At 35.4% G+C, this 21,078-nt stretch overlaps 4 protein-coding genes across 16 annotated transcripts in view; 2 read left to right on the top strand and 2 right to left on the bottom strand.

Moving 5' to 3' along the window:
- LOC106670378 overlaps window positions 1-2,527 on the top strand; it is a 120,658-nt gene extending 118,131 nt beyond the window's left edge. For 3 of the 4 annotated variants that reach the window (XM_014400654.2, XM_014400653.2, XM_014400651.2), the window contains exons 3-7: window positions 1,107-1,320; window positions 1,389-1,483; window positions 1,541-1,600; window positions 1,912-2,072; window positions 2,140-2,527. In XM_014400654.2, coding sequence (XP_014256140.1) covers window positions 1,107-1,320; window positions 1,389-1,483; window positions 1,541-1,600; window positions 1,912-2,072; window positions 2,140-2,403 — 794 coding nt within the window. In that variant the 3' untranslated portion in view covers window positions 2,404-2,527. The remainder of the gene's footprint in view (window positions 1-1,106; window positions 1,321-1,388; window positions 1,484-1,540; window positions 1,601-1,911; window positions 2,073-2,139) is intronic. The other variant, XM_014400655.2, reaches the window with a different exon arrangement.
- Window positions 2,528-2,659: 132 nt separating this feature from the next.
- LOC106670406 (zinc finger protein 513-like) lies at window positions 2,660-4,737 on the bottom strand. Of its 2 annotated transcripts, XM_014400709.2 has the most exons (3): window positions 4,530-4,737; window positions 4,317-4,447; window positions 2,660-4,248 (listed from the first exon to the last, which is right to left on the bottom strand). In XM_014400709.2, the coding sequence occupies exon 3, from the start codon at window positions 4,217-4,219 to the stop codon at window positions 3,521-3,523; it is 699 nt and encodes a 232-aa protein (XP_014256195.1). In that variant the 5' UTR covers window positions 4,220-4,248; window positions 4,317-4,447; window positions 4,530-4,737; the 3' UTR covers window positions 2,660-3,520. The 2 variants fall into 2 exon arrangements, with proteins under 2 accessions (XP_014256195.1, XP_014256194.1); XM_014400708.2 differs by lacking the exon at window positions 4,317-4,447 and having other exon boundaries at window positions 2,662-4,248; window positions 4,530-4,735.
- A 1,927-nt stretch (window positions 4,738-6,664) lies between these two features.
- Window positions 6,665-21,078, bottom strand: part of LOC106670384 (centrosomal protein of 19 kDa-like) — a 23,338-nt gene continuing 8,924 nt past the window's right edge. Inside the window, exons 1-4 of one of the 9 annotated variants that reach the window (XR_001341069.2) lie at window positions 9,972-10,228; window positions 7,166-7,587; window positions 6,936-7,008; window positions 6,665-6,840 (exon numbers count right to left, since the gene is read on the bottom strand). Coding sequence is in view for 5 of the 9 variants with exons in the window: in XM_014400665.1 (XP_014256151.1) it covers window positions 6,798-6,840; window positions 7,166-7,587; window positions 7,654-7,725 (537 nt within the window). In the remaining 4 variants the exon portion in view is untranslated. Of the gene's footprint in view, window positions 6,841-6,935; window positions 7,009-7,165; window positions 7,588-7,653; window positions 7,789-7,837; window positions 8,082-9,971; window positions 10,229-16,173; window positions 16,271-21,078 lie in introns of those variants that run through there. The other 8 variants (XR_001341070.2, XR_001341068.2, XR_002910241.1 and 5 more) reach the window with 8 other exon arrangements.
- LOC106670383 overlaps window positions 16,480-21,078 on the top strand; it is an 11,325-nt gene continuing 6,726 nt past the window's right edge. Inside the window, exon 1 of the mRNA XM_014400664.2 lies at window positions 16,480-16,584. The gene's annotated coding sequence lies outside the window, so the exon portion shown is untranslated. The remainder of the gene's footprint in view (window positions 16,585-21,078) is intronic.

Genomic DNA, 21,078 nt, shown 5'->3' with positions numbered 1-21,078 from the left:
CCATTTTTCAAGACAAAGGTCGTGTGTTCGAATCCCACTCGTGATACTAACTTTTTCATTTCAACGCAAACTTTACATAAAATGATTAATTAATTGAAAGAAGTGATTAGGATGATTTGGTGGACCACTAAATATAATTATATATATAATTTTTTTAAATAATATATTTATATACTAAATATATAGATTGAAGATAATGCTGAATTGCAAGTCTAAAAAAATAAGCTTGGGTATGAAAAACACGTCTCATAGATCCAGCAGTTATGGATTCAAATCCCAACGTCAACTCTGGAATTTTCCTTCCCGCTCCCCTTTCACCAAAAAGTATGAATATTGAAAATACTAATCAACCCGGATTCTGGAAATGATTAACAACATTAAATAAAAAATTAATTTAAACAAAGATTATCATTAAAAAATTGGCATAGCTAGGGTAAGGAAAGAATAAGAATAACAAGTAATCCAAGAACATTTGGGAAGTTTGATTAGACTTTAAATCTTAGTAGGTTTAGACCTACCACGCCTTCAGACTGCAGCTTAATTTTTTTTTTACTTTTACTGCTGGGTTTATGGCTTCTTTTTTTTAATAACCATAATAATAAAGTGTATTGGGATTGAATTCAGGGTCATGGGATATGAAACCAAATCCTTTATAGTTATGAATCATGATGTCTGCACCTTAACCATTGTGGCTACTGAATCCCCAGTCTGTCTGTGGTGTCTAGGTTCTACAATAAATCTAAGAACCCGTAATACAACTATTGCCTTGTTACATTTTTCTATAGAAAGGAATCTGCCAAACAACAAGACGAAATACCACTACCACTAGCTCAAACAATTAAGATTCCTTGATTAATAAATATCAGCTTATAACAGAAAGGGGGAACAGCATTCTACTCAAAACATAGTTATAAAGCTACAGGAGAGGACGATAGTGGTTAGGGTGTCCGACTCATAGTTTGCCACCCAAGCGATGGGGCATTTCCCATGGATTTTTAATTTCAAATAAAATAAAATATTGTAAAGCGGTTTGAAATCCCCCCACCAGTTTTATATAATTTCAAAAAATAACATTTTAATTGTAATTTTTAATGTTCTGTTTTTAGAGGAAATTCCATCGAAGATTGGAGTTACTGTCTTCTCCGTTCCTGACCAGCCGACTATCTTCAAACCCAAAGGCATTTTGGCAGCTGGTATTGTCATACTCTTTGTACTGTTTCTTGTCTGCTCTGAACTCAGGGAGACTAAACTCCAGCTGCAAGAAGTTCAAGCTTTAGTAGCAAGGATGGAAGAAAAGGCTTCATCACTGGACCGTCAAAGGTAAGGAAAAACGAGACAAAATTCCTCAAGTGAGAAAATATTTTGGCTAACAATATTTTCTATTTAAGGACATACGACGAAACCAAAGAAGGTACCATATTAGAGGCAGATGCTTCGAACATACGCTTCAAACGGGAGGCTTCCAATGAAAACAAAACCAGAGGTTAGTTTTTAAAAATTATATGAAAGAATTTTTGTTAATAAAATTTTTATTATCTAGCTTATCCGCTCGTGGCTAATTTCATCGGTGCATACCCAGAATCTGTGATAAAGGAAGGAGGTAATTTAGTCTTCTTTTCTTTTAATTTTATAATGCTTTTTGCTTAAAATTTTTGTTTCCATCAAAATTCAGAGTAAAATTTTTTAAGGTACATCTAAGGAAAATGTGAATATAAAATACAGGAAATTGAATACAATAAAAATAAATTAGAATAGTTTAGAAAGTTATTTTATTTTTAAATATGAAACTGGCAAAAGTTAATCGAGTGATTTTTCCTTAGTTTATATTAAAATATTCTAACTCTGAAGATGGAAATTGTAAACTGCTTGGCATGAAATAATACTAAATTTCTTTTATCAATAATCATTTAGTTGCTGAATTTGATCAGAATATTGGTTGTTCAGGAGTGATCTCCCCATGGTTCAAAGACCCTTTTAACTCTGGTGAATTCAGCTTGGGCGATGTAGCCTTGAAGGACGGAAAGGGTTCTGCAGTAGTCCCCGAGACCGGGCTCTACTTTGTTTATGCACAGGTAAGCAATTTTATTTTTATTTCATCAACTCTGGTTTTGTATTTTAATTTTCAAAATGCGCCACCAGGTGTACTATTCAAATGCAGCGAAGCCGAACTCATTTTCGATAAAGCTACTCGACTTTGCGAACCAAGAAAGGGTAATCGCGACTTGCGTTAACCCGCCAGCTAGCGTCGGGGAATCCACATGCTACACGGCGACCGTGCAGTATATAAGAAAAGGGACCAAGGTGCAACTCTGGCAAAGGGAGACAGACAGATACGTCCTATTCCGCCGAGGGCAGACTTTTTTCGGCATAGTCCTTTTACGACCGACAGAGACTGAACCATAGTCTTTCATGTTAACCAACACAATCATTTTACCTCATTACGTGCCACCAGTTTTTGTATTTTATTGGGCTTATTTTGATTATTGATATTATGTACATTTTTTTTTTTTATTATTAAAAACTTATATAAAGCATTGTTTTGTTTTAAATATAAGATGTTCCTATGTATAAATAAATGCAAATTAGATTTTAATAATGTATAAAATTGTATAGATCTCTTTTTTTACTTTTATATAAAATTGCACATATTATTATACAAAATTATAAATATTGTTGTTGTTTTTTTAATGTAGCTCTTATTTTATTCCTCGTTCTAACATATATTTACTATATGCTACTTTTTGCGTTTTTTACCAAAATGAACAACAATATGTTAAGAATTTTAATCAAAGCTAGACAATAATAAAAATATTACAATAACTTGTCAATATTTATTGGTAACTATAATAATTTACCATTGGGTCAAATAACCAAAAATTGAACAAAAAAGAAACATCACTTTATTATTTAAAAAAAAAGAGGATTGGATTAAAAATCTCCTTTACAAAAAAGTAAAAACTGGACAAGTACTCTGTATAATGTTGAAAAAGTACATAAAATGCACAGAAAATTGTCGATGGTGATTTTATATGCCTTAATGTCCACTGTTTTTTCTGTAGCTTATCAAGTGATTAGAAGGCGCAAGTACAATATTTTTTAAAGAGTGTACAGTGAAATGGTTCAGTTATGGACAATTTTCTGTCGCAGGGCTATCAACAGTATTCACAGTTTTAAAGCACTTGCCTGAACACACTGGTAGCCGCGATCTCCGCATGCGTTTTGTTGACTCATGTGACTAGTAGCAGTGGAGACACGATAAAAAGACGTTTTTGAAAACTTAAATTCACACTCTCCATGCATTTTTCTTTCCTTATTTTGTTTTTAACATTAAAATTATGAAAATGTTTTTTCGATTTTTATAATTACAAATTTAGACCAGCATAGGTCGAAACATGTTTAAAAGAAATAAAAACAGCCTTCTAGTCTGCTTTTTAAAAGCACAAAGCAGACACTAACTTAATTTAGGTAACAATATATTAAAAGGAACTACAAACATATCACAAATCGCTTTTGTAAAATTTTAGTCTTGTAAACCGTGGGTTTGCAAATGCCCTTTCAAGGCAGACACATCCAAGCCCCTATAATTACATATGTTGCACATGTACATTTTGCTGTGTCGTACCAAATGGCTCTTCAAGTGTCCGGAGCGTTTACATCTGTACTCGCAATAAGGACAAGAGAACGGCTTCTCCCCCGTGTGCGTCCTCACGTGCTTTCTCAGGTCGCAGGCGCGCGAACACGTATAGTCACATTCGATGCATACGAAGGATTTTTCACCTGTGTGGACGAGCATGTGCTTGTTGAGATCGCCGAGTTGGGAACACCTGTAATCGCAGAACCTGCACCCGACAGGCTTCTCGCGCGTGTGACTCATAAGATGCCGTTTCAGATGGTATATCGTCCCAGCGCTAAAATGACAATGGTCGCACGTGAAAGGCTTCACCCCGGTATGATTGAAAACGTGCTTCTTCAATCCTCCGGCATCGATACTTTTGTAATCGCATAACGGGCAACTGTATCTCTTCTCGCCTGTGTGCTGGAGTAAATGCCTTCGGAAGTGTCCCACTTGATGAAAAACTTTTTCACACTTTTCACACGTAAAGAATTTCTTGGCTTTTATTTCTTCTTGGCCCCCATTTTTGACTAAATCCAATGAATCGTCTGACATATAGAATGACTCTGGGTCGTCTATATTGAAATCTTCATCTTCTTCAATCATCTTTCTTATTTTTTAAACTTAAATCCTTTCTAAAAAAAGAAAAAATGTAATTATCCTAAAATCTCATAAAACAGATTATTAAATAAAGGTTATGGACCTTGTTTCTGTAGAAATTTAGATAACACAAACAAACACTTTTAAAAATTCTGCTTATTATTATTAAAGTTAAATATTTTTTTCATTATAACAAAAATAAGCTTAACTTTGTATATTTAACACAGGAATCGCCTAAATTGTAGTAAAACGTTTTTAAAAAAACTGATAAGACAAAATTGTAAAAAAAATGGCATGGTGTTCAATTTTGACCAACCTTTTGACGACTCCCGTTCGTCGCAGAATTGACTGCGTAATATGAGCAGTTGTGCCTTTTTTAAATCACGACATTGTTACATTGTTCTGCGTAATAATTCCAGGATGAAAAGTCGGAAAACTTGAAAAACCGGCGCCGCGTCGGAGGGGGTGGGCATATCACACATTCGGTTCAAGAACGGAGAAGGTTCTCGGCTAGAGGTTACAACGGCCTGCACGGCTAGAGCTGAGAATTTATTTGATTTCATTTCATTTTTTCCCCATTTAGTCATTAAAAAAATGGAAAATGTGCCTTTTTCGCATTTCACTTAATTACACCTTCTTTATTTTGATCTAAACAAATTCTCTGAAACCTAGAATATTTGGGGATTTGTATTTTCCGTTGTTTTTTCAAAGATTTAATTACGGATAAAAATATCCTATTATATATTTTTTGTCAGCCAACAATGGACATTTATTTAGTAATTACAACTGCAATATTCCATTGCATATAGTAACTTTGTGTAGTTGTCGTTTCCGGCCATTTCAGTCCCTCGGGGTTTTGGTATGTCAGACGAATTTCGGCTTCTTGCACTATCAATGGAACGAGTTCCCGGTTCTAGAAAAAGAAACTAGTTCTAGTTCGATTAGAACGTTATTAAATTGATTCATTTGTTTTTGCGAGGCTGTATTTTGGGGATTCCTATCATTTCGCGAACGACTTATCTTAAATTAACGAGAGAGTGATAGATAGAAATAGATAGATTGATAGCTAGATAGAGATAGATGTACTCATTTCGCCGGTACACATACTAAAATTGGAACGATAGAGATAGATAGAGAGAGAGAAAGAAAGAGAGAGAGAAAGAAAGAGAGAGAGAAAGAGTGAGTGAGTGAGAGAGAGAGAGAGAGAGAGAGTAAGTGAATGAGAGAGAGAATAGTCAGTCAGTGAGAACGAGGTACGAGAGAGAGAGAGAGAGAGAGAGAGAGAGAGAGAGAGAGAGAGAGAGAGAGAGAGAGAGAGAGAGAGAAAGGGGAGAGAAAGCCAGTGAGTAAGTGAGAGGGAGATATAGAGAGAGAGTGAGAGAGAACAAGTCAGTGAATGAGTGAGAGAGAAAGATAGAGTTAGATAGATACATAGATAGAAAAATAGAGAGAGAGCCAGTAAGTGAGAAGGAGATATGAGAGAGAGAGAGTGAGAGAGAGAGAGAGAGAGAGAGAGAGAGAGAGGAAAGGGGAGAGAAAGCCAGTGAGTAAGTGAGAGGGAGATATAGAGAGAGAGTGAGAGAGAACAAGTCAGTGAATGAGTGAGAGAGAAAGATAGAGTTAGATAGATACATAGATAGAAAAATAGAGAGAGAGCCAGTAAGTGAGAAGGAGATATAGCGGTAGATATGTAGAGAGAGGGATAGAGAGATAATGAGAGAAAGTCAGAGAGCAAGTGAGTGAGAAAGAGAAAGACAGAGCAAGTGAGAGGGTAAGAGATAGATAGATAGATAGATAGAAAGATAGAGATAGATAGATAGATAGATAGATAGATAGATATAGAGAGAGAGAGAGAGAGAGAGAGAGAGAGAGTAAGTGAGTGAGTGAGGTTTTATTTAGTGTCACAGAATTAGGTCAAATACGAATTAATAAATAAAGAATTAGTTATTTTTGTCTATTTTTGTCTTCCATATCTTTCAGTATCTCACCATCTTCAGTGGAATATATTCCTAGACCAAACTTAGCGAGGATAGGCTGATCAGAATGACCGAACTATTGGTGAATATATACGTGTGTAGATGACTTTCAAGCCATCTTCAGTGGATGGTATTCTGAATCAATACGGAGCGATGATAGTCGGACCAAGATAACTGGAAACGTCATAATTACCGGTTCATCAACCCGCAGACAACAAGAGGAAATCGCACATTTTTCTTTTCACGTTTCATCAGTGGCTTAATATTAACAATTTATTAATATATGAAGAAGGCGAGGGTAAGGAGACCGAAAAAATCGGAAACGCTACGTCCATCAACATCACCATCAGGATGTTTAGCTATGTTTGTATTTTGTTCGATCTGGTGAATTACAATTTCATGTACAATCGTATTGCAGTACTTTACTACTTACCTGGTTTTGATTTTGGAATAAAGGATTTATAAAAAATACTAATTTTTTTAAAACGAAGAAATATATTGTCTAATCGTTAATAGGGCTGCAGACAAACACACGGAAACGAGATACATTGTCGTACAAATCGGCCGAACCACTAGGAAAACCCCGAGTCTCCTCTGCGATGTGCGTTTCAAAATTTTGTGCCTTTCGTCATCACGGCCGGTTTCAAGTTCCTATGAAACAAAAATAAATTATTAAACGAGCGGACGTTTTGATTAACTAGGAAGCCTAGGTTCACAAGAGAAAAGAACTTCCGTGATAAACAAACCGGTTAAGATTAACTGGAGAGGTTATTTATCCACAACACTTGGGAAACATGTTTTATCCTTCCAAAGATATTTCTGCAAAACAAAAATCAAAAGTCATACTCCATGGCATGGAAAATGTCTAAACTAAACTACAAGAACGGCAGAAACACAAAATGTTAAACTATTTTATAGGAAGGTTCTTTTGTTTGCGAAACTAGGTCCCTGGATAGAGTGAAAATAAGTTAAATACCAGAAATCATCTGATAGGTCGTCTAAAGGTAGTTCCTCCTCTAGTTCGAAGTCGGTGTCCTCATCGTTGGACCTGGTCCCCTGATCCTCCAGGGTTTTATCTTTGGTGACGTTCGGCGTCAATTCTTTGTTTTTCTCGTCGAAATCTCCACTGCCTATTGTCTTCAGGGCGTCTTGGAGCGAGTCTCCTTTTTTGACTCTTTTCAACACCTCGATCATCTTGAGGATCGTCGAATCTGGGACGGAGTTGAGGACATCGTGGCGTGACTTGAGATCCTCCAGGATGAAAGCAGAGCTTGTAGAATCCCAGACGTTGCGGACGGGCATCGTCCTCATCCTCATCTTGCCCCAAACGTCGTAGACAAGGATGACAGCCGGCGGATCGATGCGGACCCCGACCTTCCTCGGCAACACCATCCCTTTCTGAAAAACAATTATATTTTTTCTTTTATCCCAAACATCAAAACATCATCATCATCTTTCACCGACTTTCATCACAGATTTCATTCTCTCAAATAAGGCGTACAAGACATGATAGATAATTAAAAAATATACGATCATTGATGGTTTCTAAAAAAAAATTTATTCACCATAATTTAATACAAGAGAGTAGAAGCCTGAATTAAATCACATGAGTCGTTTTCTAAAAGCACTATTATATTATTATTATTACCTCGACATACTTCGTAGTCTTCATTTTATTTTCACAGTAGTTTTATTGTTTATTAATTTCAAAAGAAACGTCGAACCGCTGAATACGGCAGTAACAGCCACAAGGATTCAAATTACAATCGAGAATAAATTTTTATAAAAGATAAACACTAATGTCGACAGACTTCACGCTTACTACATCCATAAAATCCAACATGTGAAGCACATGTTTATTTAAACAGTCGGAAATTGAAAGAGTCGGAATTTTTTAAAAAATGTTTTCTTTTTATACTGTCTTTATAATCCACGTGTTTCATAAAGTTGAACTATGTTTTATGAGCAGAATAGTGGTGATATAGCGTCTGGAGTTTTACTGAATAGAAATATATAGTTACAAAAGCACACCATAAGGTAGAAACTAGACACATTTCCTCAACTTAAACCACAAAATTTTTTTTGAAAAATTGATCGAGGAGCATTTAAAAAAAAATCCCAAAATACCACCGCCAGTGTAAAAGAAAATACATTAATCTACAAATTTTTTTTTAACGAGGGTATTTCAACTGCCAGGTTATATGAACCCTCGGGGTGCCGATGTTTTTGAAAAAAGCCCGTTTGTAAATATGTCAGGTGTGAAGGCGGGGCCGCTGGATTCGAACCTGGGACCTTTACCTTACAATAGTATGAGCGCCGTGTCAACGCCTAAACCGTTGCGGGCACCGATGCCCCACCCCCTCACTTTTATTACTTTAATATGAAATGAATGATCTTTAACTGTACAATCTTAAAATTTTTTAACGGTTTTATTTATTTTTCAAAAGTATTTTATTTTATTTATTGCTATCTGTACAGAATATACATTGAGCAAATAGTTTAGTTATAAACAAAAATGAAAGACCTTTATTTATTTAATGATATTAGGTTGGATATATTTTTCACAGTTATTTTATCCATTCTACACTAAAAATTAATTTTCAAAAAAAAAAATTTCTCACTTTCTTTTCGTTAGTTTTCGCTTGGTTCAGTTTTTCAAATGGCATCAGTCAGGCATTTGATGAGTACGATAGTGTTAGGGTTGTAACATTGATACAATAATGGTGCATCAAATTTGATGTTCGTCGCTTATAGGCAGTTTTCAGGTCAGAAGATAGGCTCGACCTAGATCTACAAACGAGAAAGACGAAGATTCGGCATCTGCCCTTACACAATCATCACTAGAAATGACATGTGTCCCAAAAGGCAAGCCATAATAATGCAAATTCCACCAGGGGTGTAAGAAGGTTCAATGAATACGGCACGAAACATGGACATCTCATCCTTTCGCACAATGGGAAAGTTGAAGTTTGCATGTGCCCATTTCAATTGGACCTATGACAAAAAGGTCTCAAATCTTCAGATTGTCAAATTTTCACGAGGAGACACACAGGGGAGAGGTAAATGGTTCCTCACGTGGTATTTCGTGATGACTCATTATGACCTGGGGTGGCATTTTCTTCAACGATCCTACTGAGTTGTTACTTATTCGGGGAAGGTCACTAACTTCCAAGGATATTTATATGGCATTATTGAGGAGCATTTATTTCCATTTGCTTCTTACATTGATGAGTGATCTAACCCAGTGCGTTGTGTGGTCACCACCGTCTTTACTGGCTGATTCTAATCCAACATATTCGGAACATAAACAGTTATGAACAGTTCATAGCACGCTTAGAGGAAAGGGTATTGAAAAATGAAAAAATATTCATGAAAAGGATATCAAAAATCTTTTCGAAAGAATGCAAAGGTAAAATGCTCGGTTCTGAACACAAGTAGATTTTCGAATCAACAATTCAATTGTAACAAGGCCAACAAGCAAGCCTTCAATTGCACTGAGAACTATTTCGTCACATAAAATCAACAACCAGATTAATGTAATTTTGGACATAATAGATCTCATCTTTGAAGTTCGAATAATGTATCAAATATCAAAACTGAGACTGGTGCATCGTACGGCATAACAATTACATCCTCCTCGGTCTCTGGACTTTCATTTGAAACTTTTGACGATGAATTTTTCATAAGTAATAAGAGAGACAAACGAAGAAAAACTTTAGTCTTTAGACTTCCGTCTATTATTTATAACTTGAAACTTTCTTATATCATAAAAGAATGCTTACCTCTCGAGTATTCTCTCCATTTTTGTATCTCAAATGTAATTTATAAGGCATTTTAGAAACGTTTTTCCATCGAAATGATCTCGGAGCCCTAACCTGACGTCCACGTTTTCATTTTACTCTAATGCCCCTTTAACTGTGATGTATTGAATAATACTGTTCCCCGTTGTCTGTTCGTGTAAAGTCTTGTGAAGAGCTGGAAAAACTCTTGAATAGATAAACAAGCCGTCACATGAACAACATATGTAGTTTTTTTTATATTAATAAAAAATGAGGGTTTTGGAAGAAAAACACGATTAGGTGGAAAAACAGAAGCAAATTGCTCGTGCTGTCCTCCTTTTCGAAATCGACGCATGAATATTGGATAAGGGCAGATGACAACTGACAGGCTGTTATGGCAAGTGATCCGTGAGATTTGATCCGGCTCTGGCCGACTTTCGAGACCTTTCTAAATGCACATCTATGTTTTACATATGTTAAATTTCTCTTGAAATTGGATGGAGATAAATCTCTCTTCTCCACATATCAATCGTTTCTCATATTTTTTCCTTGAAGCTAAGCTATTCTACACTACAGGCCCTAAACTCATTATCTAAACCTTTTAACAACACCGCTTCCACAGCCCGATTTGCAGAAGACACATATTCCCAGCATAACAGTACAAGATTTAAAATCCCTTCAAGCTTATTTGAACTGACTGGAGAAGTCAACCAGGATGGCACTCCAAAAGCAGAAATCATCACTTAACCAACCACTCTTTTAAGATGTCGAAGAGAACTATTAGGAAGAAATCGAGAAGAAAGTTGTTGTACGTGGTGTTTAGAGTTTAATTTGAGGTTAGTGTGGAATTTTTTGTCACATCATCTTTTGTGAAGATTTACTTCATTTAGATAGTTATGGTTGGTGTGGTTGAATACGATACTCCAGACGTCCCACACTCACCCCAGATTACTCGATATTCCCCTCAAGGCGAGGTTAAACAACCCCTTCCTTTCCCTCTAATAAATTTTATTCATTCCAATAAATTAACATAAACACATGTCCTGATACAAACATAGAAGTCTCAGAGTAGTTGACATTCCTCGGGGCGTGGGCGAATCCACAACATTCTCGTCAATAACTTACTTTTACTCCAAGGACGTCACACACTCACGCCAGAGTACTCGATACTTCTCAGGGCGGGGTTAATCAGCCCCTTCATTTCACGCTAATAAATTACATTCATTCCAATAAATTAACATAAATACAAACCCGATAAAAACAGTTGTATGGTCAATTTCACATCCACAGATTACTAGATATTCTTCGGGGCTGGTCGAACCCAGACCATCCTCGCTAATAACTTACTTTTATTCTCCAGACGGCACACACTCGCCCCAGAATGCTCGACGTTCCGCACGGCGTTATTAAACAACCTCTTTCCTTCACGCTAATAAATTACATTCAACACAAACCCTATAGAAACATAGATGTACATCAATTTCACATTCCCAGATTACAAGATATCCTTCGGGGCGTGGTCGAGCCCACTCCATTCTCGCTAATAGATTACTTTTACTCTCCAGAAGGCACACACTAACCCCATTGTATCCGCAGTAATTATTGTATACAATGCATTCTGGAATGCTAAACTCCCGTAATAGTCTGAATAAAATTATTTTTGAAATATTAATGCCAACCTTACTGGTAATAAAATCAATTTCGTTACATAGATTTTTTTGACTAGGTCGTGAATTCTTTAGGATATTAGTTGATAAGTATAATTTCAAGATTTTTAATTTATATAATGTGCGTTGCAACGAGGTTTCAAATTGGTTTTGTTTTCATGTGAGAATTTAAAATCTTATAAAAAATCGAAAATAATTTTTGCCTTGAAAATAAACTAGAGCCGGTGGTTTTCAATCCTACCGGCCCACATGTATTGCAGATAAAGGAGGATTAAACCGGGACTGCCTCAATGGCGTTCTCGGTCCAGTTTCCATAGCAACATTTGAAGGATTGGTTTTGATTTTAATCAATATTTCCCATTTAAGTATTACAATTTCACCGACGTTCCAATGTTTGTTTTTTTCTCAATTTATTTTCTCAATATGTCAAAAATCGGGAAAATAAAAAATCAACTAGTTAAGATTGAGAAGAATAATAAAACGTTTTGGACAAGATGTACTGAAAGCCAATATTGACATTCTAGAAAAAAAAATTGCTGTTATTTTATGTAGGTATGATTATTTTGGAGTTGTTAAAATTTAAAAATTTATTGTGTTAAGAAAATGAGTAACATAAAAAAAATTTTGACGCACACTGATTATTAAAAATCTGGAGATTATTCTATATTAATATCAACTTTAGTCTTATTATCTTCACAAATCTGTACATATTTTTTCCTTGTTTTCCAATTTAAACATCTCACAGAAAAAAGTAATCTTTATTAATTAATTAAGGCGTTATCATTTGTGCTCATTTGTTTTTATTAAGAGCTGCAATTGTTGTTTTTACATTTGATTTTTATCTTAAGATAATTTTATTATTCAAAATATACTTTTTTGTCAGATCGATAATGTAATTTGCATTAATGCTGGAAGGAAAGGGCGCCTAAATAAATAAAATTGTAGTGCAACATGGATGTGGTGACACAGCGAAGTCTGGAGCAGTTGTCACCAAATCAATAAGGCCTGCGACGTCAGAAGGACATAATTTTCTCATAATACTTTCAATATGTCTCACATGTATGCTTCACCTGATGAAATTGGTTTTGGATTACTTTTTAACTGGGAAGACGAAAACGCGATAAGCATAAACAAAAAATTAACTTTGTTTTAAATTTAGTTTTTGAACTGTTTAAAAAACTGACAAAACAAATAAGCCGTTGTAAAACACAGGCTTTGAAAAGAATTAACTGAACATTTTTATGGAGTTTTAAGTGTGGCCATCAGTTACTGGATTTCCTTACTCGAGCTGATCAAAATAATCCTTAATTAATTTTTGGCTTATAAATCTTGAAAGTAGAAATTGCAAAAAGCGTCATCAGACAAAGAAATATTTTTAAAACTAACGTTTGAACAGTAAACTTAGATTTCGCAAGTAATCGTAAAATAATTAAATCAAGATTGATATAGATTTTTAAGTATAGTTTATCAAATTTTATTATTTTTCTTGACCATGAAATTAAAAGAACCAGATTTATTTGTAACTATTTGTCAACAGTATTTAAAAAAAATTGTTTTATCTCAAGTTTTATTACCATGATAAATGCTCAAGGATAATAGGGGACTAATAAAAACCTGAATAATTAAAAGTCTTTTTTACGATAAAATCGACTAGTATTAAGAGTAAACTGTTCGTTATATTTGTAACAAACCAAATTTTGCAGTTTAATCCCTTCTAATGATTTTGGTCTGCCCATCGTCGCTGTTTTTCTCTCAAAAGTGCGGAAGAGGAATTTTCATCGGAGGCTTTTAAGTTCGACACAAATCTCAGCGAGGATAGGCAGAACGACAAAACTACAGATCAAAAGAAAGTTTAGCTTAAGTCAGTTAAGATTTAGCTTAATTCGAAATTTCTATGGTTGTCGTTGTTTTTAGTTATCAGACGCGTTTCAGCGTCTTATCATATTCAGTTAAAAGTATTGTGAGTTCTGGACCAAAAACAGTGAAAATAGACAGATCTGGTTCATCAGCTCGCCGGTTTCAAAAGGAAACATCGCATTTTTTTTGTACGACTTTGTACATGAAAATGTTCAAAAATACACGAGAATCAACCAGTTTTAACTTAATTGAGTTAAGAGTATTTCGGCTTATTGTCATCCTCAGTAAAGGGAAATCTTAGATCTGGAACAACAACGAGAATGGGCAGACTAGGATAATCAGAAAAGACCAAATTACATTTTAAAAGTTAGTTTAGTTTATGTTAGTTAAGAGTTTAACAAATTTTATAGTTTTTATGAGACACGGTATTTTAAGTATATCAGATGCAGGAGGGAGGAACAGCAAGGATAGACAGATCCGGATGATCGGAAAGTCCAAACTTCAGGTTCATCACCTCACAGTCCTCAAAAGGTAATCTCACAATTTTCCTTTGTGTACATAACAAATGAAATAATAAACAAAGAGATACGATAATTAACCAGTGGCCTGTAAGAAGAGGAAGAGGAGTCTTCAGTGAAGATATTTCTAGGTCATGCACAACAGTGATAGGCAAACCGGGATGAAACGGAAACGTCCAAACTAAAGCATAATAGATAGTCCCGCATAGCTTATTAAGATTTTAACTTTTTTTGGTTTAGAAACGAGGGATATTGCTTTTGTATATCAGACCATTTTGCCTTGCAATCTACCATTCAGTGAAGGGTACTCTGGTTTTTGAGCCAAAAACAGTGAGGATAAACGGATCAAGATCATCGAAATGAAACGACAACTTAAAAAGATAATTTAGCTTAATTTAGGTAAGACTTTGGCTTATTTTGTAGTTTTAATGGAGCAAAGTTTATTGTTTCTTCTTGCTATCTTCAATGTAGATAGTTTTGGTTTTCGTCTAAAAACATCAAGGAAAGGTTAACTAGGATGATCATAAACGATCACATTACACCTAGACGTATTTTTGGATTTCGCCATCTTAAGCGGATGGTATTCTAGGTTTTACACACAAAAAACTAACCAACCAGGATGGTCTCAAACTAAATTACAATTTAAAATTTGGTTTTGTTTAAATTAGTTCAAAGTTTAGCTTATTATGTAGCATTTATGAAAAGTAGCGAAACTGACCGTTAGACGTGTTTCAGCATCTCACAATCACCAAAACAGTGCGAGAATAGAGAATATCGAAAAATACCAAACTATAGCTAAAAATATAGTTTAGCTTAAGTTACTTTGAAGCGGCACACGGCCACTTACTGGGTTTGTCTCCACTCTGGGGTTTTTTGTTTAAGTTATTCAAATGCGTTTCGGCATTGCGCCATGTGGGGCGAGGAACTGGAGTTCAACAGGAGTTCCTCACTGAAGATGTCGAGAGTTCAATGTGAGTTCACCGTCCCGCAGACCAATTTAGTTAAGTTAGTTCATTGCCGTTTTCAGGATGCGGTATTCTGCATCAAAAAGAACGACTTTAGGTGAACCAGGATGATCCGGAAACGACCCAACTACAGGTTCATCAGGTTCACAATGATAATATATTTTTTATGGTACAATGTGAAACATGACGTCGTTTACATGAATTTTTGCATTTCGCCGACTTAAACATATGGTACTCTAGGTTTTGCATACTGAAACTGAGAAAATAGGCGAACCAGTTTTTTCGCGGTCAACATTTAAAATGTGGTTACTTTAAATTAGTTAAACAATTAGAGTGTTTTGGAGTTTGTTACGAAACTACGCGAAATTGTTGTTGACCTTTAGACAAGGTTCAGCACCTCACCATCCTCAGTGAAAGATATTCTTGGTTCTGGACCAAATGAGCTTGGATAAACGGATTAGGATGATCGGAAGGGACCAAGCTATAAATGAAAATATATTTTAAAGCTATCTTCAGCATCTGAAAAGGTTGTTTGATTTATGACAGTTAAGGGTTTTATTTATTACACAGCTTTTAAGAGAAAAGGCATATTGTAATTGTATAACAGACGCGTTTCGGCTTTTTGCCATTTTCAGTAAAGTTCATTCCAGGTTTTGGACGAAAAATAGTGAGAACAGGCAGACCAAAATGATTATAAACGAACAAAGTACAGCTTAAATGATAGTTCTACTTATGTTATTAAGGTATTAAATTAATTTGAAAAAACTATAGGTTCATAACCCTATAAATCTCACAATTTCTTATACTGGTAGCGAATGGAAAATTTATTTTAATTTTATTGTTTTGAGTATAGGTTTATCCAGAGCATTATCCTGTTTTAGAGACATTTCTGTGAATCGTATATGTACCTACTACTAATATAAAAGAAACAATTATAGATTATAAAAGACTAAAACATTTATCACAGATCCATTACTGAAGATGGCGAGGAACCGAAATTCGTTTGACAGACCAAAACATCAAAGATGGGTAGACCCAAATTCATCAGCTCAAGGGTCACACACAAGTCAAATTTTATTAAAAATGGATAAAATTGCATAGGGAGAAACTCACCACAATGAATATCTGTGAAACTACATAATTAAAAATGATGCCATTGAGTTTAAAAGTGGTTGTATAATATGTAGAAGGAAATTACCTTTTCCAGCTTTATATAGGTTTCTGTCTGAACATGTTTTGTTTTTGAGTTTTAAAGTTTAATATGATGAAACGAACAAAGAGAAACAGGTGCAGTTCTGATCCGAGGCTTGACATAGCTGCCTTGGAAACAGAACAGCAAACAAACGCAGCGGGAAGACAAGGCATCTACGTAGGGCCCGCCGCGTAGCAGAGCGAAGCCGTGCGGCCCTCTCCGGCTATCGGAACGTGGGCGATGGCTTTTCGCGATTTTGGCCAATTTGCCGGGAAAAAGCTCCACATGCTCAGAAAGGGACTTGTATGGATCCAGCAAGTTCGGCCGGCCAACGGCAGGGGGCAAAACGGTCCCTGTATATTGATTAAAGAAGAGCGTTCCGCTGGTTTAGTATAGCTTGCTCCTACATGTGCTAAGGTAAGGTACCCTCAACTCTCAGTTTTTCATTTTTCATCTCGATAAAACAGCCTTTTCGACTTCAGAACTCAAAAATAAATTATCTAAATGCAAATAATGTCTGTGTATTTCAGTCAACTGACTGTGTTACGCTTCGATCAAGTCGAAAGATAAGGCGGTGCTGCTCGATTTAATAACGTTGTTTACTAAAAAGGCCATCCCCTCGGGATCGTTAAATTTTCAAGGTCAAAATATTTGCCAACTATGAAAGGATCATCTCTTTAGCAGGGTACAATAAAAGGATTTTATGGATGAAACATGGCTTCAACTTAAAAAAGAATCGGTCAAGTTTAGCTGTCGTCCGAAAACACGAAATATCCATACAATAACAAAAATTCTATCTGAGTATTATCAAAAACACAACTTATTTTATTAGTAGTTCAAGAATATTGAATTTTCCTTAATGAAAAATGCTATTCTCGGCATTTTTGTACAAAATTATGTGACCAGTCACTTTTAGTTTTATTGAAATATAATCTTGGTCTGTCTTTTTTCCCTGATTTTGTCTGACAGACGCGTTTCTGCTTTTCGCCATATTTAGAAAACCGAACATCATCAGAATGTCTCTAATTTTGCAGATAGTAAGATTTAAAATCTATTTTAAAGTTTCTTTTAATGGAATCAAGTACGACCAGTAAGCCGATCGAATCCAAAACCTGCAAGATCAAAGACACCGACACGCCCTTCTCTTTATTCTACAACTTCGTAAAATACAATATGTACAAAAATAACGTACAGATCCACCACTGAAGTTGGCGAGAAACGCGTATGATAAACCAAAATAGTGAAGCCAGCCAGAAAATAATGATCGGACTGGAATGAGTTACGAAATTTGATTTGTGAAATTTCCACTGGAATCAATTTCGTTTTGGTCATTTTCGAACATTATCATAAAATACAATATGTACAAAATTAACGTACAGATCCACCACTGAAGATGGCGAGAGACACTTATGATAGATCAAAGAAGTGAGGATAGCCAGACCAAAATGATCTGACCATAATAAAGTATCAAATTTGATTAGTGAGATTTCCACTAGATCAATTTCGCTTTGGTCGTTTTCGATCATTTTGGTCTGTCTGCGTTTTCCTCTTCTCGACATTTTCACGAAACACATCACACCGACACACACAGACACACACGAACACAGACATCGACACGCCCACCACTTTATACAGGCTTCAAGATACAATATGTACATAAATGATATACAAATCGACCACTGAAGATGGCGAGAGAGGGATCTGATAGTCCAAAAACCTAGATGATAGCCAGACCAAAATGATCTAACCCGAATAATTTATCAAATTTGATTAGTGAGATTCCCACTGGATCAATTTCGTTTTGGTCGTTTTTGATCATTTTGGTCTGTGCGTTTTCTTCTCTACATTTTCACGGAACACATCACATTATCTAACACAGACACCGACAAGTTCTTCAATTTACACGGAATCGCAGATATTCATTTTTCATAAACTATAAAAAGTACCAGCAGGCCAACCACTGAAGATCGCGGGAAGCCAAAATGCAACTGACAGACGAAACAAGAATAAATTGGCATAACAGAAGATCAAGCTGGAAACTATATTTCCTAAATATATAATGATAAACATCTGACTTATTTTCCAACATTCTTTATGCCAAAGCAGTAACTCACTTTTATGCATATTTTATTATAGGTCTGGGGAAAAATGTAAATAGTCAAATAAAATTTATTCAGAGAATAAAAATTGATGGTGAATTTATTTCGGATTTGTAATATCAAATGCGAAACTTTTTCACAAAGTTAATATTAATTTTTCTGTATCTTTTCATACAATATTAACATGCTACTGTCGTATTTCCTTTTATCATTTTATGCACGAAATACAACGTGAATTACACGTCGAGGTAAAATGAAATATTCTGTCTTCAAGTTACGCGAAGAATTTCATTTGTTCTGTCACTCACTGAGAATTCCGTATATTCAGGATTTTTCTCCAAGGTTTTCCAGAAGTTTTGCAATCGACCAGGCGTAATGTTTTCGGAAGGAAAATTCATTTAATCGTACAATACAATATCAGAACTTTTTATATTGACGTGAACGCTACATTGGAATCAATTTGTTAATTCGAGTGTTAATCTGGACATACAAAGTCCAAGACAAGGTTATTAATTTCATACTTAATTGTTTTATTTTACGAAGTATTCGTCAGACAATCCAATATTTAATTGGACAATATAAGAAAAACCATGTACTGAAGTTTGTTGTCAAATAAATTTAGACCAGTGGCCCCTTTGATGTCGTTCTTTCTTCATGAACTAGCAACGTTGCTGGCAATTACTGAAATTTCATTACTGAAGAAGCCCGACACAAACAACCACGCTCTGAAAATAAATGCCAACAGAAGGCGAATTAAAGTAACAAATAGGTTAACTCATGTTTATTTATGATCAACGTTGTCCTACTGTAAAAAATCATAGGTAGGAAAAGGTCTTAGTATGTTTGGATGAAAGCGTATGGAAAAAGTCTGTTTTTTGGGGGGTTTTTTTTCCCATGGTGGGCTACCAATAATAAATATAATGATAAATTTGATAATTCTTGGGTGAGAAATGACTGAAATTTGATTAAATTTTAACGCTATAACGTTTGAAATATGCATATAAAAGAACAGGGTTTTTATTTGAAACTAACAAGAAATAGTAGTTTTTCCATACGAGGAAGAAATTTTATAAGTTACATTATCCTGCAATATAAAAATAATGTAAACCATTCTGAAATTTGCCTAATTCATATTTTGTTTAAGTTTTGCCAATTTTAATGTCTATAATCTTTTTTGCAATTCGTTTCGTCATAAATTTAAAATTTAACCTTAAATATTATAATTTGGTAATTACCGATCATTCTGGTCTGCCCATCCTCGCTGGATTGATCTTTCAGATGCGTTTCGATTGCGTCATCTTCAGTGTGTCAGTGCGTTTTGTTAAGCCGTGACTCTTTTGTGAACTGGAATAAGGTACAGGGCGTGTCGGTGTCTGTCGTAGATCTTGTCTGTGTTCGCATAACATGGCGAGAAGACGAATCGCATCTGACATTCCAAAAGTAGAAGGATAGGCAGGCCAAATTAATTGCAAGTTCATCACACCGAAGACCACAGGAAATCTCACGATTTATATATTATAGATAAAATAAACCTAGTCAAAAAATAATAAAATAAGTAAATTTTTTCGCCTTCCAAGGGCACTAAAGAGCACAGTGGGAGTATAAAAAAATTCAACTCAGGATTTGAGTGGCCGCGTCAAAAATTCAGCACATCAAAGTTTAGTCAAATATTGACGCGTTTCAGCGCCATTTAACAATTTGACAAGGCCCAACTCGATCCCCGGCGTGCTAACAGGGTTTATTAATTGGAAGGGCTCACACTGATGTTTGAACAACAAAAACCTTTTTTGTTCGAAAAGATTTTTCCCTTCTGGATTTAATTTTCCAAAAATCATTTGTTAAATAGCAGAAAGTATTTCAAATTTAATTCTATTGTTTACATAAATGCAAAAGCTACCAAGAGCCGGTACAATATATAATCATCAAATTTATTTATAATTCTTGTCCTGTCATCCCAATTTTTTGCACTAGTCTTCGAAAAGTTAAAGGTGTTCTTGGATGTTGGAGGTCGTTCAGATAGGATCGAGTTATAGGAAAAAATTACGGTATCGACAGCGTAGGTCGTGATGATGGTATTGGGGTTTGCAGGTAGGTCACCAGATGATATAAAGAATGGGAGCAAGAATGCTCCCTTGTGGGATGCCGGCTTGTATCGGGCTTATTTCTGAGAACTCATTGCCTCATAGCACTCTGAAGCAGCGGTCGCTTTCCACTGTACGTCAACACCAAGAGATAGCGACTCCATTCAAGTCCAATACTTAGGTCTATACCTAGACAGCAGACCGACGTGGTCTTGGACCACACAAGCCTTTTGAGCAATTTAACAGAAGACATGTTGACCGTCAACACTAAACTAACCTGATGCAAGACTTTACTGCAACTTTGGGGTACCAACCCATCTAGCATCCAGCGCATCCAATCCTTCCAACCAAAGATGCTCAGACAAACTGTCAAAGCTCCTTACTTCGTCACCAACCTATAAATAACCTATACACTAAACTGTATACTATACATCAAACACCAACCTTTCACACCAACATCTCGATATAACCTAACGCTACTGCTCAACTCCTCATTGCACATTCTCATCCCGAGAATCCACCACATCCGCCTCACTCTGAGTGTCAGCATTGGTTGTTTTCTCAGATGTACTCCGAGTGTAGTGCTAGCATTACTTTTAGTGCTGTGACCGTGTGAAAAAAGTACTTTGATCACATTTACAATATATACTTACTGTATACGGTACCAATAAAAAAATATATAAAAACAAACTTAAGGGTTTTTACCAGATCCAAAACTTTGTGTATCGTTC

This window comes from Cimex lectularius, unplaced genomic scaffold (assembly GCF_000648675.2).
Source record: "Cimex lectularius strain Harlan isolate CLEC.00 unplaced genomic scaffold, Clec_2.1 scaffold69, whole genome shotgun sequence".
NCBI lineage: Eukaryota > Metazoa > Arthropoda > Insecta > Hemiptera > Cimicidae > Cimex > Cimex lectularius.
Note: the sequence above shows the minus strand (reverse complement) of the source record. Positions and strands in the feature narration are given on the sequence as shown.

Coding starts and splice junctions, on each gene's coding strand:
- LOC106670406 (XM_014400709.2), bottom strand. CDS start 4,219: ATGATTGAAGAAGATGAAGATTTCAATATAGACGACCCAGAGTCATTC.